Source organism: Perognathus longimembris, chromosome 28 (genome assembly GCF_023159225.1).
Source record: "Perognathus longimembris pacificus isolate PPM17 chromosome 28, ASM2315922v1, whole genome shotgun sequence".
Classification (NCBI taxonomy): domain Eukaryota; kingdom Metazoa; phylum Chordata; class Mammalia; order Rodentia; family Heteromyidae; genus Perognathus; species Perognathus longimembris.
The window spans coordinates 65,156,981-65,184,964 of NC_063188.1; the positions used below are offsets into that span (position 1 = coordinate 65,156,981).

The window sequence follows — 27,984 nt, forward strand, 5'->3', positions numbered from 1 at the left end:
GTATGTTACTTAATAAAATCCCAGTCATTATTCTAATTTCGCTACACACATTAATACTAATTTATATAGAAACTTCCCTTCATTTTATACTGAGCCCAGTCTGTCTTATCTTCCCAACTCCTCTGTAAGTTCTTCAAGGTCAAGGGTAACATTCCAGGATTTCCTCACTTCTGCCTGTGAGATCATAGACTCCTTAACTCCCAAAGTGTCATAGCTGAAAGAACTCTTGGGGACTATGTAATCTAACCTCTTCCTAGCACAGAAACCTGAGGACCCAGTTTTCCTTCATTTTTAGTAGTCTTTCTCCAGCTTCAAGTCTCTTTTCCTGTGAAGGCAGAAAGGAAAAAAATGAAAAATATAGGACAGGCCTGAGAAGTGGCTTTTCCATGTGTATGAAAATTCTTACTTTTCCAACACTAGTGGATTTCCCTGTTAAACTCCTGGCCTGCTAACTCATACACAAAGCTGAAGAGCCGAGCAGCACTTAGCTGCCTCCAACCACTTGACCCTTTCTCCTCCTCTTGCTTCCCACAGACTGGACTGAACTCAATTCCCTGGCTCTAGGCCCTTTCGCCCCCGCTTCTGTCCCAGGAGCTTTCAGCAAATCCTGATGTACCATACCAGTGACTCATCATTGTTTATCCCCTAGACTCACTGGGTCACTCTGGGGGGCGGAGTTTATTTGCATAGCCACTCCTAGCTATATCAAGTAGTCCAATAGCTGTCATAGAAGCCTCAAGAAGGCATGGGGAAAGTAGGTTTAGGATGAAAGAAATAGGGGGTGGATTTGATCTGTTGTTACTACACATGAATGTGAATTTACAAGTCAGCTCTGGCTGCTAGGTTCATTTCTTCTACTGTGACAGCTGAATGCAGGCTGAGGGCTGAGGTGCTGCGGCTGGGCGAGGTGACTGATCAGTTCCAAGGTTCATTTGTTCTGGAATCCTGTTGCAAAACTCATCCGTCCATCCTTACAAGGTAAGTTTGGAAACCTCCTTGGCGTGGCAAATAGGCTTAGGGTTTGTGGCACCTAGGAATGAAAGTACAAGATCACAAGTCCTTTCTAGGATGCTGTGAAGTCTGAATGGCTGGGAAGAGGTCCCGTGGCCATCTGTCAGTTCATCTACTATTGAAAGGAAAGCGCTGTTTGAAGTGTTAGGAACCTACACTGTTATCCTTAGAGCCTTGGGGAGCCTGTTCCCTCCTGTATAGCTTCTTACTGGAGTCACAGGGCCACTGGGAACATGCCCAGACTTGTACAGCTAGCTACCTTGAGCATCTGGGGTAAGGAGATAAGGAAAAGAGTAGGGGGGCAGGGATGGGAGTGGATTGGGCAAATGGAGCATCCCTAAGGAAGCTGAGCTGCTGGCCTACCCACGTGGTCCCTGGGCAAGTCAGGGCTTGTGTAAAAAGTGTGCTGGCTCTGTGTGAGGGCTTTAAGTCCACCCCCTCACCCTGCCCAACTGAGTTTCACTTGATCTCTCCCTCCCTCCTGGAAGCCCAGCCCAGGAGAGTGATATTTTGATCCTGACTCACCCCAAACACTGGCCAAGGCCCAGGCAGCTGGGAGAACTGGGGGGACAAGAAGAGACCCGCCAGAGGCCAAGCTGGGAAAACAGGACTGCAGGCTCTGATTTGGACAGGTGTTGGTAACACAGGCCAACGTCACAAAGTGGAGCTTGGGTAAGAAGTTGTGACAAATAACACAGAGACAACTCTGCTACCTCCTTCTTTGCTCCAACATACTTTCAATTCAACTAACTGTAGCTACTGAACACCTACTGTGTGTCACAGTGTGAAAATGTTTAAGATGTAGGCTGTAACCACTGACAGCTAGATTCATCATGAGTATGAGAACACAGACAAACCTAAATTAAGGCTTTTTTCAATATAACAATTTACTTTTCTCTGGATAAACAGGCAGTTAGGAAATTCCTGGGGCACATAATTGTCTACTGTTAGTTTTTGTTAGGAAATTCCAGAGTGTGGAAGGATTCACTTTCTCCACATCCTCATCATCCTGTAAGATGGGTTTTAAAGGTGAAATGAAGCCAAGTACCAGTGAGTCACACCTGTTAACCTAGCTGCTCAGAAGACTGAGATCTGAGAATTACAGTTCAAAGCCATCCAGAGCAGGAAAGTGCATAAAACGTTTATCTCCAATTAACCATAAGAAAACCACAAAAGTATTGCTGTGGCTCAAGTGGTACAACCTTGGCCTTGAGTGAGAAAGCAAAGGACAACACTCAGACCCTGAGTTCAAGCCTTGATATTTGTGTGCATGCGCAAACACACACACACATACAAAGTGAAATAAAAATTTTCTGTTTTTCAAGTAAAAATCATACCAACTTGAGCCAGGAGAAAGTAAACAAAAAAAAGGTAAATTGTATTTTGAAATTTTAACACTTTCAGAGCTCCAGAGCAGAAACTATTTGGTATCAGATCCATCCCCACCTTCTAGTAACTTGTATGACCTTGGATGAATAGACATCTCCCTCTGAGCTTCAGAATCTCCAGCTAAAATGGGGATAATAATAACATCAACATCATTGAGAGTTGTTGTGAGGATTAAATGAGAATCCATGCAAAATACTTGCACACGCTTAACACAGTGGCAGGCTTAAAATAAGCACTCAATAAATATTAACTATTATTATTTAAGATGGACTCTGGAACACTGATTTCAACAAGTGTAAGTGGGAAAGAAGGCAGTTTAAGCTGAGAAGCTAGGGGAACAACTACTGGAAAACAAAGGAAGCTCAGAGCATGTGAAAAGACACAAGCTGAGCTGGTTTTTGCAGCACAATCAGGGGGAGATTGTAAAGCTCTAGAACACATTGGATACTGAAGTTTCAGTTTGATTTGGCCTAGTGTGGGTAGCCACGGTGAATTTGTGAACTAAAGAAAAAGGCAGACCTGTACTTTAGGGGAAAAATCAGGTAAATGTGAATCAGCTGTATTGGAAAACAAAAACAAGTAGAGAGCATACCACATACAGAGTGAACAAGGCCAAAGCTCCAGGGTGGCTCCCAGGCTCTGACTTCAATCTCCAGTATTGGCAATTAATTAATTAATTAAAACAATAGTAAGCCCAGTGAGAAAAGACATATTGAATTTCTCGAGCTTCTCTTTTTCTTTTTTTTTTTTTTAAGAAAAGGAAGAATGCTACCCACTTCCTAGGGATGAGAAGATGAAAACAATGAAAACAGATAATACTTGTACCACTATACCACAGTGCTTGATACATAAGGTTGTCATGAGTCATAGTATTTATTTACTCCAATTGGGTCCATTTTAAAATATCCTTTCTAGTTTTTGACTGAATACTTCTTTATTATTTTTATCCTCTCAGAAAGAGTCTGTGGACTTGTATCCTAGCAGTTCTCCTTGAGAGAAATCTGTTGGGGTTTTTTTAAGTCTTTTTTCTTTTGTTTTTGGTCTGGGGTTTGAACTCAGGGCTTGGGCACTGTCTCTGAGCTTTTTCCACTAGTGCTCTACTACTTTGAGCCACAGCACCACTTCTGGTTTTCTGGTGGTAAAATGGAGATGAGAATAGCAGGTTTTTCTGCCTGGGTTGGCTTTGAACCATGATCCTCAGATTTCAGCCTTCTGAGTAGCTAGGATTATGGGCATGAGCCACCAGCACCCAGTTTACATGGTAGTTATTTAGAGATCTGAAAACCAGAGACCAGATTCTAGCTCCATTTTCTGTTCCCAGGTTAAACATCTTGGTTACTTCAATTTCTGATATGGCATGGGGTCCAATGAAATGTGAGTCCGAAGTTTTGAAGTTTATAAATTGGTATAGTTACACTTTCAACTCTGGCACAAAACAAATACCCAGTTCTGATGGGGGGAAGGGAGGGGAAGAAAGAGAGATTTGGGGGGAGGCAGAGGGGGGGATTTAGGGGGACTAAGTCTCTAGTCCATAGGGAAAAGTAAACAACAACTGCCCAGGAACCTATGTCAGCACTGCTTTGGATTTCTTCTTGATTTGTTCTTATGCTTCACTTGAATATCATCTGTAGAGAGTGAGATACCTTATGGAGTCATTACTCAGAACTTAAACAATTTTAAACCATTTTTAAACTGCTTTCTTTCTGAATACTAGCTCTATTCACGTGTTCCCCCCCACTCCTGGAGACTTAATAGAAAGTTATAGATCGTTTCCATCATTAGTTTACAAAGTGGAAGGACCATATTTTTCAGTGCTCATGGGAGATATGAGGATGGCTATAATCTGTAACAAGTTAGGGTTAGCTGAATATTTTCTCATCCATTCCCCAGCAGATATACTCTCCTATAGCACTCTTTATTCACCTCTGTTTTCCCCTTGTGCAATTCTAAGTCCTAACCACATAGAAGGCATTTATCAAGTGATATTTGTGTGCCTTGAAGTCCATCTTGATATGATTATAGTTCTATTCCCCTTGTGCCCCTTAAAGACATCATCTCATTTGGAAAGATAAAGAAATTGCCATGTAGTGTATGATGGAATTAAACAGTAAAATGTCATTAATGCCAGGAGGTTGTTAGTCACAATCATGGAGGAGCTAAAACAAGTGGGCTGCACTATTTCCTTTCTGTGAGCCACCTCTACTGGGCCAGTTTACCTTTTGTTATTCTTCCTGTTGAGGGTAAAATGAACCAATACTAGATTGTGAGTATAAGGGAGGAAAAGAAGTTATAGTCTTGGTAATACCTTTTCTAGGTAATCAGTCATAAACCTGCTCCAACTCCTTTATATCTGGAAAAATAGACAAACCACTGGGTCATGAAGTAGACTTAGATTCTAGCTCTGGCTCTGCTACTAGGTGACTTTGGGGAAATGCTTTTCCTTTCCTTAGACTCAGTTTCCCCATGTGTATCATAAAGGAATGGCTTTAGTTTATCTTGAATAATTCCTTTAGAATTCCATGACTGTATGTATCCAATTGCTTTGAGAGTTTTAACCAGCTGCCCAAGAGAAGAAAGAAATGAACCGCAACAGAATGTGCTGCTTTATGAATCCCGAGGTACTCGGATACTGAAAGAGTTCAAGTAGATCTGAATGGTATTTCTATCCTTGGCCAGAAGCTGGGACTAAGATGAGTTTTAAACTCCCTTTTGAGATATTTGGAGGTTGGAAAACAGTTCATAAAGTATACATTTACATATGGCACCACAGGCTTACCCCCAGGAATCTTCCAAGACTATAACTTAATTCCTTCTGGAGGGCATTTAATTTTTTTAAACAAAGGACAAAACTTATTTTGGCAAGAGCATCCTATTCTCTACAGACAGACCTCGTTTGATGGGCTGATTATCCCAGTCCTATTATAAGGATGTGGCCCTGATTTGTCTCCCTATACCAATAAGGAAGGGATGGAATACTTGAAAGAATTTGAACTGCTGTGGGAAAAGGACTTGTTCCTGTTGGTATATTCAGAGAGACAGTTATTCTAGATTGCTTGGTAAAATGGGATAGGTTAGAGACAATATGGGGCAAGACCAAAAAATTATAAAATCCAGAAATTAAAACAGTTGACTGAGTTTTATCCCATTCCAAACCTTGTAAAGTAGTCATACCATGATTCCAATTTTCTAATGAGACAACCCAGCCAACTGCCTTCTTGGGAAGTCAGTGAACCTCCACACCCAGTGTTGCACATGTGGAAGCTAATTTTTTGTTATTCCATAATGTTAATGTGTCATATGGTTGCCAATACATGGGTAAGGGATTTACTATGGCTAAGGTGACAGCAGAGCAAATCAGAGGCTTCAGGTATTAGCTATGTGCTAATTTAGCCCCTGGTTTTCTCCAGTGCCCTTTGCTCCTCCATTCTGGGTGGGATAGTAATAACATTCATAACAATTCTTCACATGTGTTGTATAACCTGGACTTTCCAAAGCACTCTCACATACATTATCTCATTTTTCCCTTGAACAATATCCAGGATAATTTCTGTGCCTTTGCTCCCACTTGGGAAGATTGTTTCAGCAATAATTAAGAGTATATTTTTCCCCTCTCTAGTCAACCCAGAATTTACTGGTCTTCATTTCGTCCCCTTCCTTTTATTAATAGTATTTTTCTATTTTTGGCTGCACAATTCATTTTTTCTCCTCCCTTTAACAATTTTTTTTATTAATTGTCCAACCTAAAGCAAATATTTATGTTTTTTAGACTTTTCTTTGCTCAATTTGCTATCTTCTGAGCTGTATTTGTCCTTTTGAGAGGTGCTTTTTGTTTGTTTGTTTTGGCTTTTTTTTGTGTGTGTGTTTTTTTTTTTTTTTTTTTTTTTTTTTTTTTTTTTTTTTTTAGTTTCTGTGGTGTTTGTTTTCCCTCAGTGGGTATATGTGTGTACACATGTTTTGAGTGGTTCTTATTTTTTTTTTTTTGGCCAGTCCTAGGCCATGAACTCAGGGCCTGAGCACTGTCCCTGGCTTCTTTTTTGCTCAAGGCTAGCACTCTGCCACTTGAGCCACAGCACCCCTTCTGGCCATTTTCTGTATATGTGGTGCTGAGGAATCAAACCCAGGGCCTCATGTATACGAGGCAAGCACTCTTGCCACTAGGCCATATTCCCAGCCCTGTACACGTTTTGAAAGAAAAAGAATTTGACTCATGGTTAGCAATTGCCTTTGGCTGTATGGAAGTACCCCAGATGACTTGTTACTAATTCTATAAGCACAGTGACAACTGCATTTTTCTTCTCTTCTACCCCTGCTCTTGTTTTGTGCAGTGGAATAAAGTATAAAGTTAAAACGTAAGCATTCTTTAATTTTGTGCAACTTCCTTCATTCTGCTTTGTTGATGTGCTAATCCTGGGATTGCTAGACCATCTATTGTTATCACTAACTGGTAAAAGTCGCCAGCCAGTTTTGAAAAAATGGAGAAAGAAGCTGTTTTAAGTAAAACAGTTGGACATAGTGAGTCATGCTTATAATCTTAACTACTTAGGGGCTGAAATCAGTATGATTGTGATTCGAAGCTACCCCAGCAAAAAGTCCACAAGACACCACCTCAACCAATAAAAAGCTTATCATTGCAGTAATGCAAGAATTTTAGATGGAAGGAATGCAGTCTAGGCTGGCCTGAAAAGAAAATAAATACCCTATTAAATAGCTAACAAAACAGGACTGGAGAAATGGTTCAAGGGGTAGAGTGTGGCCTAGCAAAGCATGAGAACCTGAGTTCAAATCCCAGTGCTGCATAAGAAAATAGTAACCATCTTAAACCTCTGAATTACTTCTCTTTCAGGCAAACATTTTAATATATTTGAATATAAAAAGACAACTTTTATCTACATACCCATGAAACAAAATCAAAATAATACATCCTCAGACCTGATTCTACTGCATCATACTGTGCCAATAGCTGACATGATTGCCCTCCTCCTCCTCCTCCTCCTCCTCCTCCTCCTCCTCCTCCTCCTCCCCCCCTCCTTTTTTTGTGCCTGCCCTGGGGCTTCAATTTCTGGACTGGACATTCTCCATGAGCTATTTTGTTCAAGGATAGCACTCTTAACACAGCTCCACTTCTGGCAGTTCATTGGGTAGAAGAGTCTCATGGACTGTCCTGCCAAGGTTGGCTTCGAACCATAACCCTCAGATCTCAGCCTCCTGAATAGTAGGATTGTAGGCTTACGCCACTGATACCTAGCCTTCCTTTTCCTCATTAAAATTGTGTCTTTATACATCCAAGCTTTGCTATGACTTACCTCAGTCAATGGAACTGCTATTCTGGTCTTTTTATGCACTTGATTAATTTCCAGTTCCAACCTGTGTGCTTCGTATTTCCATTGCCTGCTGGGCATGGCCAGTGAAATGTTCCTCTGTCCTTTCCAACTCTTCATGTTGGAAATGATTGGAAAATAGTGTATTGTCTCTTTTCTACCATGAAACCACAGGATTAACATGTTTATAGGCCTTAGATACTCCTAATTTGCCAGCAAAGATCTCTCATACCACACTCTTCTGTGGATCACATGTTTTCTTGGCCTTAACTTTCTTTTGTGTGTGTGTGCCAATCCTAGGGCTTGAACTGAAGGCCTTGGTATTATCCCTGAGCTTTTTGCTAAAGGCTACTGCTCTACCCCTCAAGTTACAGTTCCACTTCCAAGGGCAAGTGAGAAACAGCATCAAATGCTAAAGCAGGGCAGGGAATATGGCCTAGTGGTAAAGTGCTCGCCTCTTATACATGAAGACCTGGGTTTGATTCCTCAGCACCACATATATAGAAAAAGCCGGAAGTGGCGCTGTGGCTCAAGTGGTAGAGTGCTAGCCTTGAGCAAAAAGAAGCCAGGGACAGTGCTCAGGCCCTGATTTCAAGCCCCAGGACTGGCGAAAAACAAAACAAACAAATACTAAAGCAGTATCCAGATCTTTACATCTGGAAGTGATGAGACCATTATACAGATTATGATAGTTATTCTCTAAGAAATGAGTAATCTTTGGTTTTTGCCAATCCTGTGCATGTGAGTGGGTGCAGAGGAGAGGAATGAGCAGGCATGGACCAGCTGCTGTCTTCCTCACCCTTTTTAATCCCAGACCTCCTGCACTGTCCAGGCAAAGCAAATATCCTGAAGTCCTGAGTTCTTAATTTAGACCTGTCTTTCTGTCTTGCCTAATCATCCTAGATAGAGAAAGCATGTCTAACTCCACAGGCATGTGTGCAAATTGAGAAGAGTAGCAGCCGCAAGCTGCAGTCACAGACAGCTGTACCTCCTGCAGCCTGAGTACTTCATATCCAGCAGGAACTTGGCCAACATTGATTATTGAGGGCACAGTGAGCTAATGGGAGGATTATTATTAATGTCAGCCTCATTGCTTCTCCTCTTCCTTGTCTGCCTGTATTATTTTTTTAGCTTTCATTCCCCCCCACCCCGGCAGCCAAGAGGGCAGCACAGGGGAATGGCTGGAGAGAGTATCCATATGACAGAGACAGGCTGAATAGACACTAGTCATTTGGCCACCTGTTAGCCATCTGGTTAAATTCATGCACACATACATATATATGTATATATACATATAATATAGGGCTGGGAATGTGACCTAGTGGTAGAGTGCTGTCTCACATATATGAAGCCCTGGGTTAGATTCCTCAGCACCATACATATAGAAAAATCCAGAAGTGGTGCTGAGGCTCAAGGGGTAGAGTGCCAGTTACACAAAGAAGCCAGCGACCGTGCTCAGGCCCTGAGTTCAAGCCCCAGGACTGGCAAACATTTATTTATAATATATTCAAATGATATGTAAGTTATATATGTAATATACAACTTTATTTTTTAAATTAAATTTTATTGTCTAGGTGGTGTACAGAGGCGTTACAGTTAAAAAATTATATTTCTAGCAATTAAATTAGTTTAAGTGTAAAGTTGGGCAAAACAAATCATATGTAGGCACTTTTCTTTTTCCAAATAGGGTTTTACTTTTTTTCCCAGGCTGGCCTGGACCATGATTCACCTACTTATGCTTCTTGCATTGCCAGGATGACAAGTACATGCCACAGTACCCAGCTTCTTATTAGTTGAAATGGGGGAGCTTTCACAAAATTTTCCCCTATGCTAGACTTGATTTGTGATAATCTCAATCTTAGCCAATGGAAGAAATAGGATTATTAGTACCAGACATTGTGCCTGACTTTCTCCTCTCTCACCGCCAGTGCTAGGGACAAAACTAAGGGCCATGTGCTTGTTTGGTGAGTACTCCGCCACTAAGCTACACATCAGGCTGTTGTAGGCACATTTTATTCAAACAGTAGCTACTGCACTATCTGTTGGAATAGAGTATGTCACAGTATTAAAGAGAAAGACAAAGAATCATTTAAAATTGTGATATGATTCATATATCAGTAATTCACTGTTTTTAATATATTCACAAAGCCATATAGCCATCATCACTGTTTAATTCCAGCCCATTTCATCATTTCATATGGAAATTTGTACTCCTTAAGCAGCCACTTCTCCCAGCCACTGACCAGTACTAACTCTACTTCTTATCTCTTTGGATTGCCTGTTCAGGATATTTCTTTTTTATTTTTTTGCCAGTCCTGGGGCTTGAACTCGGCCTGAACACAGTCCCTAGCTTCTTTTTGCTCAAAGCTAGCACTCTACCACTTGAGCTACAGCACCACTTCTGGCCGTTTTCTATGTATGTGGTGCTGAGGAATCAAACCCAGGGCTTCATGTATACAAAGCAAGCACTCTACCACTGGGCCACATTCCCAGCTCTGTTCAGGATATTTCATGTGGATGGATTTGCATAATATTTTTGCTCTTGTGTCTTCTTTCTATAATGTAGCATACTGTCAAATTGCATTTATGTTATATAGTATGAATTAAGTTATGTATTCTTTTTCCTGGTTGAACAATATTTCACTGGCTATACAAATCAAGATTTGTTTATTCACCCACTGGTTGATAGACATTTTTCTACCTTTAGGTATTATGGATAATCTTATGAACATTTATATAAAATTATTGTGTGAAAGTATACTTCCTATTCTCTGGGAACTAGAATTGCCCAGTCATGTGATAATTATAATTAACATATTGAAGAAATACTAAACCATTTTACAAAGGGGCTCCTCCATTTGACATTCCTATATGAAGGTTGTTTGTTCATTTTTAGATTGTAGCTACCGTTGTTGGTATAAAGTGATTTTATTACATTTCCCTTTTGCTAATAGTACTAAGGATGTATTCATGTATTTATTGGACATTTGTGTAGACATTTGTGCAACGTGGAAGGATGTCAAATATTTTACACAATTTAAATTGTGTTCTCTGTTTTTAATGTGTATGCACTTTTACTGGGATTTGAACTTAGAGCCTCACATTCTTTCTCAGCATTCATACTCATTGCTATTGTTTTACCACTAGAGGCACACTTCTAGCCTGGCATTTTACTGGGTATTTCCTGGACAGCATCTTGGGAACTATTCTACTTGGTTCTCTCTCAAATTATGATACAGTCCTCCAGATCTGCCAAAATAGCTAGAATTACAGGCCTGAGCACTTTTATGTTTTCTTTTTATTTTTGAGTAAAAAGAGTTCTGAGCATATTGTGGGTACAAATCGCTTACTTAGAAAAGGCATTAAATTTTCTTTGTCCTTAGTTTTGAAGATTATCTGCTTGTTTCTTTTCTTTGCTTGTTGGTCATAGGGCTTGAATTCAGGGCTTGGGTGCTGTCCCTGAGCATTTTTGCTCAAGGCTAGTGCTCTACCATTTTGAGTGAGGCACCACTTCCTATTTTTCTTTTTTAATTTTTATAATTTATTTTATTTTTTTATTACCATGTATTGATTGTACATACTCATAAGATTCATTGAAATATTTACATACCTGCCCAATAAAACCCAATAAAATGTAGCCTTCCTTTATCTACCTTCCCCATACTTTTCACTCACCTTATAGTGTCTTCCGAAACACAAATATGTTGAAATTTTAAATTCTAAATTTAAATGTAACTTTCTTTTTTTTCTCCTTTCTTTCATTCATTCTTATGCATTTGGTATTAAAGCTAAGAAAACATTTCCTAATTCAAGATCACAAAGATTTACATGTTAAAGATTATTTTCTTATAATAGAATAAATTTTAAAACACACAGATTTCTGTTATATGAAAATGCTCATAAAGTAGAAGAAAAAAAAAGAACAACGAAAATTCAGCTGAGTCCCAGTGGCTCACACCTGTAATTCTAGCTACTGAGGAGGCTGAAACATGGAAGATCTTGGTTCGAAGCCAGCCTGAGTAAAAAATTCCATCAAAGTTTGTTTGCAAAGTAACCAGCAAAAAGTTGCATAGGATATATGGCTCAAATGGTACACCACTGGCCAAACAAGCAATCTGAGCAAGTAGAAAGCCCTAAGTTCAAGCTCCAGTACTGGTGAAAAAACTATGAAAATGCATCATACATGTTTTCAAAGTTCAATAATAGGCAAACGTAACTAGTGACAGAAATCACAATGGTAATTATCTGAGTAGTATTGGTGGGGAATGGGTCATAATAGAGCCTACAATGGAATATTTCTGTATCTACCTGGGTACTAGTTACACGAGAGTATACAAGTGTACATGTAAAAGTTTTGCTTCATATTTGCATACTTTACTGGGTATATGCATTATACAGCAGTGAAAAACAATCCCAGAGCACTTCTGCATTACCTTATCTGATGCCCAAATTACTTGTAAGCATTTTGCAGGGCAGGGAGAAGTGTCTTCATTCTTATAGATGAAAATATTGAGTAAGCTACTTTAATGCAAAATTTTGATTCAGGACTGAGCTGGAATTTTGTTACAAACCACAGACATTTGTCTGCTGGATTTGGGTTTTATTCTCCATCCATTTCCTTTGTCTCTGACTTACTGCTGGGCAAGGTAGACACAGAATACAGCCTGCAAACAGGGGATAGGCTTTTGCAAAAGCAGAACCCCAGCATATGTTATACTCCAGGGAAAGAGATGGGAGGTACCTGACATATCTCCTTCCTCTCCTCTCACTAAGGTAATACAGACAACAAAATCCTATAGCAGAGTTAGGGTCAAAATATTTATTGAGCAATCACAACCTTAGATTGTGGAGATGGAATGGGATTGTTTTCTGGATAATTGTTTACTTTTCAGCACAGGCCCAAATAGCCTCCTTGCGAATCTGTAAATCTGATTTTACACTTCTTTTTCCAAGGTACATACCCCAGAAAGGTTTGCAAACCTTCATAGCTTGAGTTCATCTTACAAAGGAATACCTTGATGGAGAGAGAACATCTGACAAATGCAGAGAATAGTGTTCCTTTTAGCCAAAGTGGTTTCGGTTCTAAAGGCATTGTGGGTAATGTTAGCATCAATAATTGCAGTGCAAGGTGCCAGATGAAGTACAGTAATCTCTACTCTTTCTTTTTTTGGCCATTCCTGGGGCTTGGACTCAGGGCCTGAGCACTGTCCCTGGCTTTTTTTTGCTCAAGGCTAGCACTCTGCCACTTGAGCCACAGCGCCACTTCTGGCCGTTTTCTAGATATGTGGTGCTGGAGAATCGAACCCAACCAGGGCTTCATGTATACGAGGCGAGCTCTCTTGCCACTAGGCCATATTCCCAGCCCATCTACTCTTGATGTTACTCCCTTAGCCTGAAGATTGAGATTTAGGTTCATCCCCTGTGACCTTTTAGAGGAGTATCTTATAGTTTTAGGTTACCTTGAAATTACTGGTTTTCTCAAACTCAAATATATTTTTCCTGCTATCTTAAAATGGACACTGTAGAGTATAGGGAATGATGATGTAAAGTATTACATTGTCTCTGGATAATGATACTTACCAATTATTAGACAGTTTTTTCTATATGCCTTATCTTCATAATAGTTCCAGCATCCATATGATTTTGTGTTCACTTTTATAAATGCAAGTGTGTGTGTGTGTGTGTGTGTGTGTACGTCTATACTGGAGTTTGAACCCAGGGCGTCATGCTCTTGTTTGACTTTGTCCACTAAAGCTTGGTGCTCTACCACATGAGCCACACCTGTGCATCCAGCTTTTTGCTGGTTAATTGGAAGTGAGAATCTCATGGACTTTTCTGCCTGGTCTGGGTCTCCAGTATTCAGATCTCCTGAGTAGCAAGGATTACAGGTGTGAGCTACCAGCACCCAGCTTAAAGATAGTTTTTAAGCTTCTAATGAAAGACCCTTTATGATTTACATAAATGGTGAAAAAAGGGGGAGGGGAATAAGCTTATGTTCATTACCTAGGTTCTGATACGGGACTATAACAAAAAGCCTACCTTGCCTAGGCATCTGTCTCAAAACCAGAACAATGCATAAAGAGAAATTCAGGCGATCTGACGTTTATTAAGTGGATGAGGCAATCAAAACTGATGTCTCAGGCATTCAAAGGCGAGCAGCAGCTGCCACACAGATTTCATATGCCTGTGACAAGAGTTTATCTTAAAGGGCAGGGCTTCTCTTTGGCTCCTGCCACTGTTCTTCTGTTATCTGGATAAGAAAAACATAAAGGAATGTTTTCCACATGAGTATATTAATTTTGTTACATTTGTGCAGAATTCCCTTGTCATGATGGCTATGAGACCACTGATAGTTTTGTCCTCAATAACAAGGGTGGGTAGCAAGAAAAAGGGAACATGCTTACTGAGGGTAACACCACAAAATATTCTAAAGCAACACAGAGTAGGGTATATGTATTTTGTCCAAAATGTATTTTATAGAAATGGGAAATGCTAGCCCAGTTGCTGGTGAGAAAAGTTGCATTTAAGCAAGAATGTTATCCAGGATATTTTACCATGTCTCCTTTGGTTACTTCCTTTTCCTTTTCCTTTTTCTTTTTTTGCCAGTCCTAGGGCTTGAACTCAGGGGTTTGGGCTCTGTCCCTGAGTTTTTCTATTGAAAGATTGTGCTCTACCACTTTGAGCCACATCACTATTTCTGGCTTTTTGATAGTTAATTGGAGATAAGAGTCTGATGGACTTTCCTGCCTGGGCTGGTTTTGAACCATGATCCTAATATCTCAACCTCCAGAGTAGCTAGGATTACAGGCTTGAGCCATCAACACCTAGCTTCTTTGATTACTTTAGAAGGGAGGACTGGCAACCTCTTAAGGTACAAACACAAACTCTCTTATGACTGGAAGTATACCTTTAGGACTTTTTGTGCTTTAAGAAACCACCTGAAATTTTCTGCAGTTTGAGAGCAAAAAAATCTTTCCACACTTTTGTCTTGGGGAAGGACAAGCCAGATACATCAATTACTTGACCTGTCCTCATTCAGAGTTCTCTGTAAAAGAATAACTGTCTATATCTCTCTGTATCTGTGGCTCTTTAAAGCCTTCAGAATGGTTTGATGGACCTTAGCTCCTTTGCTTCTCTCAAAAATTAGCTGGTGGAAGTGAAGAACATTCTTGTTCTTTTTTGTAGCCCCATATACTGGAGCCAGAAAAGTTTTATCTGAGATAATAGGTTAAAAAAGCAAGTCAGGTATGATGATTAATCATATCTGTTTGTCCCAGACTCTCCCAGTTTTTGCAATAAAAATCACCTGTCCTGGGACACCTCTTCACCCAGAGAACCAAGAAAGATTTGTATACTAGTAGTTAGGACTAGAATTCACGCATCCTAAATGACAATCCAAACCATACTAGTTCTATATCATCTGTCTTCTAAAAACTGTTCTATGCACAATATATTCTCTTCCCCTTACTTAAGTGCACCAGGATGTTTTCTACATGCTGAGACATCCCCCACTTACGTTTTCTCTAGGACAGAAGCAATAGCAGCTAATGGTCCTCAGAGATACTATATATTTCATTCAGCCTTTTCACTCACAAAATAAAGATTATGCAGAGGAGGTGTGCTCTAGTGGCTCATGCTTCTAGTCTTAGCTACTCAGGAGACTGAGATCTGAAGATTCCGTTTTGATGGTAGCCCAGGAAATAGTTTGTAAGACTTTTATCTCCAATTAACCACCAAAAAGCTGGAAGTGAAACTATAGCTCAAACAGAAGAGTGCTAGTCTTGAACAAAACAGGCAAATATAAACAGGAAGCCATGAGTTCAAATCCCAATACCAGTACACAAAATAATAAAGGATTATATTACGTAGTATAATTTCTATACTGCTTAATGCACAGAGATACTGTACAAATCCAGTAATAATAAATGTAAAAGTGATTCATAATCTAAGTGCTGAAAATAAGGATTGCAGATTTTCTATACTGTGTAGAAGGAAGTAAACCGTTTGTCTTACTCTTTTTTTTTTCACCATCTCAGCTCCTGATAATAACCATTAACTAAAGATCTGGGCAAGTTCTGTGGCTTTTGTGCTTTAGTTTCCTCATTTATAAAATGAAATTGACAGTTTTGGTATCATTGTTTTGAGAATTGAATGAGTAATTACATGAAAAGCATTTGGAAGCACATGAAATGTAGTTAACACTCTAAAAGTATTAGCTATTTTGGATTGCTTCCTCCACCCCTCTTAAAACAATTCAGGGATGACATTAAGAGGACATGGAAGCCACTACTTACTTTATAGTCTCATTGTATTATTTTCTTAGTTGTTGTGCTATGTGTCCACAGCTTCTTAACCATGGATTGCCAAGAAAATGAGTACTGGGACCAATGGGGATGCTGTGTCACCTGCCAACAGTGTGCTCCTGGACAGGAGCTCTCCAAGGTAAGTATTAGTTTTTCACATCTTAGGAACCAGATCAGCAACTGGGATGGACCAAGTAGGAAAATTACCTATAGCTCTGAGTGATCCAGTTTTGTAGGTAAAACAAGGGGCCCAGAAAGTATGCAATAGCAATGATTGTTGCAGAAAAAAATATCAGCCTAGAAGGAACAAGTTGAAAGATGGGATGGATTGCATGAGATATTTCATGATATATTCATACAAAGAGGTATGGAATATAGAGGCCCAGGAGAAAAAGAGAAGAGCCAACATGGTTAATGTTCCCTCATCCTCAAAGGGTCCGAGCTACAGAAAATACTGTGCAAAACAGGACTTAGGATAAGGCACCATGAAGCACTATAATCCCATTTGGATATGGGGGTCAGAACAAAATGAACAGCAATGCAGAGTTGACAGCAAGAATAGAACTGTTTAGTTGTTCCTTCCTTGGAGCTGTTGTGGTCCTTGAATCCAACATCACACTAAATGTATGCTACAGAAGCCAGAAGTAGACAGCCCACAATTTCATTTAATCAGCATTTGCCTGTTGTGTACCTCCAAAGTAGCAAGTATGGCTCTAGGCATCACAGATTTGGCAAAACAGACAGAAGTCTCTGGCTTCATGAACCTTGCCTTCTAAATATTAACACTGAGAATGATCTGGGCGCCAGGGCTCATACCTATAATGCTAGCTACTCAGGAGGCTGAGGTCTGAGGATCTCAGTTCAATGCCAGCCCAGGTAAGAAATTCTGTGAAACTCAAATCTCCAATTAACCACCAGAAAGCTGGAAGTGGAACTGTAGTTTAACTGGTAGAGTACTATCCATAAGCAAAAAATCTCAGGGACAGTACCAAGTCAAGCAACAGAAGACAGACAGACAGACAGACAGACAGACACACACACACACACACACACACACACACACACACCCCACACACACAGAGGGGCAGAGGCAGAGAAAGACAGAAATAATTGAGTTGAGATCTGAAGATATGCCAATAACAAGGTAAGCATGGTTTGATGCAAAGTAACTTGGTGGCTATTTCTATTCAGGAAATGAGGGAAGAACATCCTAAAGATATCCTTCCCAGGGAGAAGATAAAACCCTTACAGTCTCAAGATGGAAATGAATTAGGTATGTTTCAGGAAGACAAAGAAGCTTCATGCCACCACTATGAGTGAGAGGATTATGTCTGTATGGGCCAGACAATATCGAGACCTGAAGTCCATGATGAGAAATTTTCATAAATATACTAGAAATCTTCTGGAGAATTTGAGGTAGGAATGACATATTTCTATGTCTAAAGGAAGAAAACATTATTCATCTCCACCCTCTCTCCCCTTTATACCTCAAAAAATAAAAAGAATATGTGCGCATGGATATTAAAAGACATAATCATAATTGCTAATTTAAACTCTTTATATAACATTGTGCCCCACAATGGGATAACCACAGGGCTGATAAGAGATTCTAGAACCAAGGGAAGTCTGGCATAGAAAGACCAAATCAAATAAGCTGCTTAGTTCGGCTAAAATCTGTTTTATTTTTTATTTTATTTTATTTTATTTATTTATTTATTTATTTATTTTTTTGGCCAGTCCTGGGCCTTGGACTCAGGGCCTGAGCACTGTCCCTGGCTTCTTCCCGCTCAAGGCTAGCACTCTGCCACTTGAGCCACAGCGTCGCTTCTGGCCGTTTTCTGTATATGTGGTGCTGGGGAATCGAACCTAGGGCCTCGTGTATCCGAGGCAGGCACTCTTGCCACTAGGCTATATCCCCAGCCCCCAAAATCTGTTTTAAATACCACATCAAGCTTTATGATAAAAAGCTCTACAAATGTTCCTATCATGGAAAAACAATAGCTACTTTCTTTAACGCCTTCCATGTTTGCAAAACTGCATTTCTTCAAGGAAAAAACAGACAAATCAACATTTGTTTATCTGTCAAATTGCTATTACCAAACTTACAAATGAATTCCATGATGAAATGTACATTTGACTCATCACTTCTGTAACTGCCATTTGTTTCAGTACCAATAGCAACTTGGAGAAAATTAATAAACTGTAATACTGTGCTTCTGTGAAAATTTTACATATATTCGTCCTTCATAAAAAAGCTCTCATTTGCATAATCACATTAGGTTTAACAATAGGCCACCAAGAAGGCATTATGAGTTCACTTCATAGATGAGACAAAGGCTCAAGAAGGACATATGATTTGCTCAGTAACTATAGCACAGTAAAAATAAATACAAGATTTTAGGACCCAGATATCACTAAATTTAAAGTCCATCTTTGGTATGGAAAATTAGTTTGACTATGAATCAAATAAGATGCATAAAATTGAAATTAACATGTTTCTCAAAAGCTTATTTTAATAGTCTATAGATAAAAATGAAAAATACTTTAATATTACTAATGATCCCGGAAATACAAATCAAAGCCACAATAGTCCAGTAAGTGGCTAATATAAAAAAAAGATAGTAATGCTAGCAAGGATGTAGAGCAAAGAACCTTTGTACATTGTTGATGGGAATGTAAATTCGTATATGAAGACCAGTATCCTCAAACAATTAACAATAGAATCATGTTATGGTCTATCAGTACCATTACTGGGTACATATCTTAAAAACTGGTATGTCCCAGAAACATCTGCACCATGTTTATGGCAGTACTATTTATAGTAGTCAGGAAACAAAGTACATATATAGATGCATAAGGAAAATGTGGTACACCCAAACCACAGAATACTATTTAACTTTAAAGCAAAATGTAATCTTGTCATTTGCAACAAAAATGGGTTACACTGTAGGATATCAAATTGTCAGAGCCTGGGCACTGCTCCTGAGCTCTTTTTGTTCAAGGCTAATGTTTTACCATGTTGAGCCACAATGCCACTTTTGGTTTTCTTTTTTGGTTTTCGGTTTTATTTTGGTGGTTAAATGGAGTCTCACAGACTTTCCTGCCCAGACTGGCTTTGAACCACTGTCCTCAGATCTCAGCCTCCTGAGTAGCTAGGATAACAGGCTTGAACCACCACAGTACCACAGGATATCAAGTTTTATAAGATAAGCTAGGAACAGAAAAAAGACTACCACAGGCTTCCACTAATATGGAGAAATCTAAAAAGTCATTCGAGAAGTTGAGGATGGAATGGTATCTAACAGAGGTTGGGGAGCAGGAGTGAGAAAGTAGGCATGGAGGAAGGTTGATAGATTGGTACTAAGTTATATTTAGACTGGGACAAGTTGTGGTGTGCTATTACATAGTAGTATGATTATGGATAACAATAATGCACTGTACTTTTCAAAAAGTGAGAAGAAAAATGTCATCATAAATAGTAATTATTTGAGCAGACACAAACAGCATAATTGAAATATACAAGGTATCAACTATTCAATTAATAGGTGCAATGTGTATATGCTTTGTGTTCCAGTAAAAAATTTAGTTCAAAATCTTCATCAAGTTCTTCCTCATTCAAGTTCTTCATCAATAAACTATCAATGATCCAAATGAAAAATAGTAACCCAAAATTTAACAGTGACTTGAACCATAAGCACATCGATGTACATATTGAAGTCTGGAGATTGGGAACCTGTCTGTCGTTTGTTGAAGGTATCATTATGGCCATTGAGGACCCAGGCTCATTTTTTTATCCATCTTGAGTACCTGTGGCTTTATGATTGCTTCAACTCAAACCTCATACTTCAAAACATAAAGAAAGACAAAAACCAGAGGCAGGAATAAAATAGCTTACCTTTTATTAGGAAAGAATTATCTTCCCCCCTATATATATCACCTTGTTTCTTGTGGACCAGATCTGAGTGACACAGCTTCTATCTCCGGTGGGAGAGTAGGAAATGAGTATTTGGCAGACAAAAGTGGAATTGCCTGATTGACTAAAACAAATTAAGAATTTGCTCTTGAAACTGATCATGCCACCTAGAATGAAATCAATGTTCTGTTAGCAAGGAAGCAGAGGCCCAGTGATGTTTGGATAAGCAGCTAACAACATATGAGATCACTTTTTTCCAGTTATCTCTATTTATTTTGAAAATTTCACTCATGAATAATAAATACCACTGTAAATAAATCATTGCAGAAAATTAACACTATTTCCTGAGGACATTTTTCTAGACATATAATTGCAAAGCTAAATACAATTTTGAGATTCTTGAAATAATTTAACAGATAACACTTTTGAATTTTTTCACTAATTTCCATTACAATTGCATTTATTTTCAACGGCACATAGAATTCCCATGTCCCAAAGCATAACCAGAAATGAATAATGCATTTCCATTGTCTGTTAATTTTATTCTCCCTTCTGTAATATTAAATTCCTAATTTATGAGGACTTTATGAGAATTTTGTTTTTACTTTTTTACACTTGATAGGGAAATATACTAACCTTTTCTCTTTGTCCATTTGCATTTCCAATTTTCCCAACTATTTCTAATGTTTTTTACTGTTCTGAATATTCATTGTTTGTTGTTCATTATCTACTCTTATAAGGCATCTAAATTGGCAGACATATTGAAGACTGGAGAGGATTTTTTAATGTGCAAATAAATATATTTATAATCAGAAATAGTTTTGAAATTTGTTTGATCATTTCATATATTTTCTCTTTATCATTATTTTTTGACAGATCAGTAAAATCTAAAATTAAAGTAGTGTCCATTCCCTAGACGAACCATACTTTACTATTTTGGGTTAACTACTACCATCCCCCTCTTCTTGTGTCAGTATTGGACTTGAACTCGGGGCCTTGGCACTGTCCCTTGGCTCTTTGTACTCAAGGCTGGTGGTTGAGCTACAGATTCACTTTCAGCATTTTTCTGCCTAATTGGAGATAAGAGTCTCACAAACTTTCATGCCCAGGCTGGCTTCAAACTACAATCGTTAGATCTCAGTCTCCTGAGTAGGATTATAGACATACACCACCGTCACTGTCACTGTCACTGTCACTGTCACTGTTACCTGGCTTTAAATACCCTTATATGTTATGTAAGTTAATCCTTTCTTTAGAATAAATAATTTCTTATAGCACTGTATGTTTTCAGCTTTTAATTTTTGAATTGTTTTTCCTTTCATGGGACTAATAAGATTGATGTTTTTTCATAGTTCCATAGTTCACCAAGGCTTTTGTTCACTTAGTTTTTGGTAATTTATTTGGTCCCTATTCAAATTGCATATATTCTATTATTTTATCATCATGTTTATTGATTCTTCCATTTCTTATTTAATATCGAGCATACCTAGTGAATTTTTGCCATTTTTAATTTTTATAATTACTATCTGGTTCCTTTTAAAAATATTTTCTGTTTCTTTATTGAGGTATTCTATTTTCTATTCTTTTAAGGAATTTGTAATTTCTTGTAGAAGCATTTTAATTATGGATGCTTTCAGAGTCTTTGTCAGATAATCCCATTATCACATTTGTTTCACTGTTGGTATCAATTGTTTATTTTTCCTTATTTATGTGGAATTTCTTGGTTCTTTTTCAAAACTTAATTTATTTTTTAATAATCTTTAAATGGTTGTAAAAAGGGGTGATTCTCTTGGTACTTGTTGTGATGGGTGATATCTTATTTTATCCTGGATATTTTGTCAATTATATTAGGAAGTTTATTTAAATCTTTTATTTTAGTAATCTTTTATTTTACTAAATGCAGGCATTCACCTACTTTTGTGGGTGGCAATTTGAAAGACAATTCAATTTTTAGGGCATTTTTGTGTTGTTGTTTATGGTTGTATGTATTTGTGTGCCAGTTGTATGTGTGTGTGTGCCAGTCCTGGGGCTTGAACTCGAGCCTGGGTTCTGTCATTTACCTTTTTCACTCAAGGCTAGCACTTTACCATCTGACTTTTTGAAAGTTAATTGGAGATAAGAGTCTCATGGAATTTCTTTCCTGGACTCACTTTGAACCAGCATCCTTAGATCTGAGCCTCATGAGTAGCTAGGATTACGGTCTTGAGCCATCCACCATTGCCTGGCAATTTTCAGAGTCTTTGTGGTACAATTTTTAATCAGTAGGCTTTCTCTGGTGCTGTTGAGGCTCCCTCTGCTGTGTGTGATGCCTGATACTTGGAAATTTTCCTGAGCCATGTCACCATATTTGTAATGGTTGAAATTAACATAACTTTAAGATATGAATGGAAAGTCCCTTTTGCTGGTACCCACTGAAGACTTATATCTCTGCTTGTGGTTCTGGAATCTCAGACCCATGGGAAAGCAATGATACACAATTTGGATGTCAAATTTGCTTATTTTTGAATTAGGGATGCTTGTGTGACCTGAGATAATTTTATGGGGAATATAAAATCATTTTAAGTCCTTGAGGGCAGGGTTTTTTCTCTTATTTTTGCAATTATTTAGTTACAATCACTAGGAAAGCATCCTAGCATAAAACTTATTTGGCTTTAACAGGTTTTTTATGAATTAATAAAATAAAAAGGTAGTTGTAATCTAATCAATCCATTTATTAATTAATTTTCCATAAATGCCAGCTACCTTCCACAATTCTCTTCTTTTTAAGTGACTCTGTGAAGAGGAAAAGAGTCACACACAGATTTTTGATTCTGTTTCCCTAGATATTACAAATCATTTCTCTCTCCTCTATACCATATTTCAAATATTTTGACCATGGCCTGGAGTAAGAAATAATTTTTCTTCACAATCCAAACCATATTTGCATATATTATATTTATAAACGTTTTCTAAAGCAAAGGTGGATAATACTTATAGCTATTTGACAGGTATTTGCAGCTCCTCACCTTCTGGTACACTGTAAAATTATACTCTCTCCGATCCTTTGTAGTTACTAACAATCAGTAGATATTTGTGTCTTGGGATATATAATTTAAGTGAATTGGATTTTTTTTGAGAAATTTTGAAGAGTAAGTATATAGTTGACAATGTTCTATTTATTTACTTATTTATTTATTGCGAATGCCTCAATCATAGTAGAGGAAGAATGAAGTCCATTACCCTAGGTGTCCCATTGAGGGTAATGTAGCCCTCAGAAAATCGCTGGTGGCAAAGTAGTGTGAGTGAGAAACAAGTTTTTGCTCTTTTAAATCACTGACATTCGAGTTCATTAAACCGGATTGATATATTCTGTTTTGTTCCATTTCAATTTACATTGTTAGCAGCAAATTAGTTAATTGATTTGAGAGCCTGCTGGTGAAGGGGCAACTTCAAGTTTGAAAATTACTACTCTGGTTTGTCCCATAGCTAAGCCTTCTCCAATCTCCCACAGAGAAAAGTTAACCCTCTTTGTCTTCACAGGATTGTGGTTATGGAGAAGGTGGAGATGCATACTGTGTAGACTGCCCTCCTCAAAAGTTCAAAAGCAGCTCGGGCCATCACAGATGCCAGACTTGTATCAACTGTGCTGTCATCAATCGGGTCCAGAAGACCAACTGCACACCCACCTCTAATGCTATCTGTGGAGACTGTCTGCCAAGGTGAGTCTACTAAATTGGGCTAAACTCCACTGTGCCTTTTGTTTTAGCTCTTTGATGTCTATAATCCTTACCTCACAGAATCTAGTCAAAGTATTCTAACTATCCATGTCATATTCCATTTAAGCTCCCAGAAGGTAGAAACAATGTCTTCCCAAGATCCCTCTATAAAGTGTCCAGCACATTGTCATCCACAGATGAGCACTTAACAGCTTTTTCATCATGCTGGCACTCTTAGCCCAGGCCCAAGATTTAAGGTAAATCTCACTGGAAACTTAAGAAATTATGAAGCAGTTGGTATCATAGTGATGCTCCTGTCTATGGCATTAGCTTCCATTGTGGCTACCATGTGTGGTGAATGGGGGAAGAGGTGGAGTGACTGGCCCCCTAAATCAGAATCACACATGGAGACAGAGAGCTTATTAGGGGTAGGCACTGGCTTCCCCAAGGGCAAAACTCTACAAAACTACCTGTGGTTCCAGAAAGCACCACTTTGCCCTAAGTGCATTGCTTGTTCCATCACTCTGACATCGCTTACTACTCTAACCATAGGTTCTATCGAAAGACACGCATTGGAGGCCTGCAGGACCAAGAGTGCATCCCATGCACGAAGCAGACCCCCACTTCTGAGGTTCAGTGTGTGTATCCACAGTTTTTAAACTTTTATTTTACCTTTCTGTAGTTGTACAAAGTGGTTTCAATTCAACATGTTAGTTTGACTACAATGCATTTTTATCAATGTTACCCCTTTCATCATTCATTCCCATCTCTCCCAACTTGACCCATTCCATCAGTTTTTCTACTTCTCTCTCCTTTTCTCCCCAACCTATTGGGTGCCAGGAAAATCCAGTAATATAAATGTCTTTTTCACTGGGTACTGGTGGCTCATGCCTGTAATCCTAGCTACTGAGGATGCTAAGATTTGAAGATCACAGGTAGACACTAGCCCAGGCAGGAATGTGCATGAGACAATTATCTCCACTAAACTACTCAGAAAAAGCTGGAATTGGTGGTATGGGTCAAGTAGTAGAGGGCTATCCTTGAGCCAAAACAGCTCAGAGAGATTGTCCAGGCCTTGAGTTCAAGCTCTAGGATCGTCACAAGAAAAGGTCTTTTTTCCTACAGGAAAGACCTAGCCACTAGTACACCTTTGGGTGGAGTATTGTGGCAAGTGAAACAGCTAAGTTTGAATCCTGATTTTACCATATAGTATCTGTATAATCTCTTAGAAATGATTCAAACTCACTGAACCTAATTTCCCTCATTTGAAAAGCTGTGATTCATACCTCATGGGATTTTTGTCTAGGGCTAATGAAATAATGGATGTTAAAAAGTACTTTGTAATATTTGTACACTAATGAACTATTATTACCATTATTAGTATTATGCAAGGTATGTAGGAGTCCTTAGATCTTAGGACTCATAAAAAGTTGAATAAAGAATTGAGATCTATGTCTATAAGTCTCTGCTTATATAACTACCCATTTATTTGTGTTTTCTTGTCTTCCTATCATTTTTGTCTACCATATATCTGTTCATTTATTCTTCTTGAATTATTGACGTATTTCTTAAAAATCATGAAGTATTTAAAACATTGGTGTAATTAAAATGCAGAAAAGTGGGAAATTAAAATGCTCAGTTTCCTAAGATCCCCAGATAATTAATTAGCATTTTGCATATTTCCTTCATATTTTTTAAATAAGGTGCAAAGATTCCACAGGTATGATAAAGTTTCCCTTTAGATTCTTAATCTCATTCTCTCCATACCTCCCCAGATACAAGTCTTATCCTGAAATATGTGCATGTTGTTTGTAAACTATGTTGTATTCACAAAGAAACTACCGAATATTAATTCCCCACCCCACCTCACTCAAGGCTGAGTAATTGAAGATTAAAAAACAAACATCAGATATGTCTGCCTTCAAACCATGATATTTAGATCTCAGCCTCCTGAGATGTAAGGATTACCAACAGTACCTGGCTACCAACTGTTTCTTAATGCAATAAAGGTTTGTTTTCACTGTACAAAGGACTTCTTTACTGTATAACTTTGCCTTCTCAACAATTCAGATTCTGGGTCATTGACACAGGAGAAGAGATAGAGGAGATATAGTAGCTTTAAAGTGTCTCAATTTAGAATATACATTTCTCCTACTCACAGTCCATTGGCCAGAAGTACTCTTGTAGTCTTACTTCAAGGATGCAAAGAGGATGCAGGGGAAAATAGGAATCATTAATGAGTTTACGTTTCTGCCATTTGTCCACTAGTGTTTTAATATTTGCATTGGTTGTGTGTATATGTGTGTGTGAGTGAATATGTGCATACATGTCTGTGTGTGTATATATTTGCACACTTACACTGAGGCTTGAACTCAGTCTTACTTTGTCATTTGGTTTTTTAACTCAGGACTGACACTCTACCACTCGAGCCACAATTCCACTTCTTTTTTCTAGTTAATTGGAGATAGAAATGTCAAGATTCTCACTGACTTTTCTGCCTGGGCTGGCTATAAACTGTGATCCTCAGATCTCAGCCCTTGAGTTAGATTGAATGTGTGTGTCACTGGAACTCTGTGTAGTATTTGTATTTTTTGCCATATATATCCATATATACAATAGCATTATATGCTACTACTTTATAATATTCTGTATCAATGACATTAAATTATATACTCTGTCCATTTTCCCTCTGAATTGTTTATATAAGGTATTTCACTTTTATCTTATAGTTACTTCATGTTTTATTTATCCTTTGCTGACAGAGGAGCATTTTAATTTAGTTCCATTTATCTAAGTTATATAATAACTAGGTAAGGTATAGAAACAACATAGGGTATGGTCATTTTCAGTTAATTATACTATTTTATGCCATGCCTGGAGCATATGTGAATTTTTTTACGTGTGCCTGGAGCATATGTGAATTTTTTTATGTGTGCTGGTCCTAGGTTTTAAACACAGGGCCTAGGTTCTATCACTGAACATTTTTGTTCAAGGCCACATGCCCACTTATGGCTTTTTGATGGTTAACTGGAGTTAGGAGTCTCATGGACTTTCCTGCTCTGGCTGGCTTTGAACTACCATCCTCAGATGTCAGCCTCCTGAGTAGCTAGGATTACAGGTGTGAGCCACTGGCACACAGCTGAATTTTTCTCTTAATTATCATTAAGTAGTTGTACAATGACATCTCAGTTTAATTTGCCCATTTATGTGTACAAAACACCTTTTTTCTTTGGTTATTTTCATTATTATTACTATTATTCTATTACCTGTAGCTAGTTGTACAAAGTGGTTTCAGTTCAATTTTCCATGTCATTTTGTGAGTTGTCTTGATCACTGTTGCCTGTTTAATCATTCTCCCCCATTCATCCCCAATATATAATTTTGCCTATGATACAAATAACCAGCATAGGATCACTAATTGAGGAAGGCCTAAGCAAAATGTGGATGGTCTAAGGAAGTGCATGATGACTACTGACTTCCCACACTAACTGATCTCAACTTTTTTGCCTCACAGGTGCCTTCCAGTTGAGTTTAGTGAAGGCAGATGCACCTACAGTGCCTCCTCAGGAGGCCACACTTGTTGCATTGGTGAGCAGTCTGCTAGTGGTGTTTACCCTGGCATTCCTGGGGCTCTTCTACCTCTACTGCAAGCAGTTCTTCAACAGGCATTGCCAGCGTGGTAAGGGTGGCTGCTTCACATTTCACATGAATCAGAATGAAGGCTTTTCTCAGCAGAAGAGAGGAGTTTCCTATGGTTGAGAATTCCAACAGTGAAAAACCCCAGGGATTATCTTTTAATGAGCCTGGGGAATTATCTGGGATGGCAATAGAAATTATGGGACTTCAAAAATGACTGAGCGTTTGGGAAACCTTGTTCATTAGGTTCTCGCACATCATAAAGGAGCATGGCAGGATGAGAAATCTCTTGGGAAATAAATCTGGTAACACAGGGTATAAATCTGCCTCTCAATCACTGAGTAATGCTAGACAACTTATGTGGCTTCTGTGAGATTCTTTCTCCCTAATCTTTAAATTGAAAGACAAGATTAGTTGTTTCTAAAGTTATTTTGCAATCACATATATCTATACTAATATCCATAGATTCTGGAGGAAGGCTTGGTTATATCTGAAACATCATTGTCATAAAAATGGCTGAGGTCTAGGGCAACTAATATTGATACTACAGTAATAATTTCCCAAAATCAAGTAACTGAAAATTCAGTGTAAACAGACATTTTCCTCCCAAATAATATTATTGTCCAGTGACATTTTCTATCCCATAGGAGATGGACATGTGAAATTCCAGATAGAAGGCCATGTTTAAAGTCTCAGTAACACTGTAACTTATTTCTTTG

At 38.4% G+C, this 27,984-nt stretch overlaps 1 protein-coding gene across 1 annotated transcript in view; it reads left to right on the top strand.

Moving 5' to 3' along the window:
- The first annotated feature begins 754 nt into the window (after window positions 1-754).
- Eda2r (ectodysplasin A2 receptor) overlaps window positions 755-27,984 on the top strand; it is a 33,503-nt gene continuing 6,273 nt past the window's right edge. Inside the window, exons 1-5 of the mRNA XM_048336251.1 lie at window positions 755-978; window positions 16,064-16,160; window positions 23,454-23,632; window positions 24,182-24,267; window positions 27,144-27,308. Of these exons, the coding sequence (XP_048192208.1) occupies window positions 16,074-16,160; window positions 23,454-23,632; window positions 24,182-24,267; window positions 27,144-27,308 (517 nt within the window). The 5' untranslated portion in view covers window positions 755-978; window positions 16,064-16,073. The remainder of the gene's footprint in view (window positions 979-16,063; window positions 16,161-23,453; window positions 23,633-24,181; window positions 24,268-27,143; window positions 27,309-27,984) is intronic.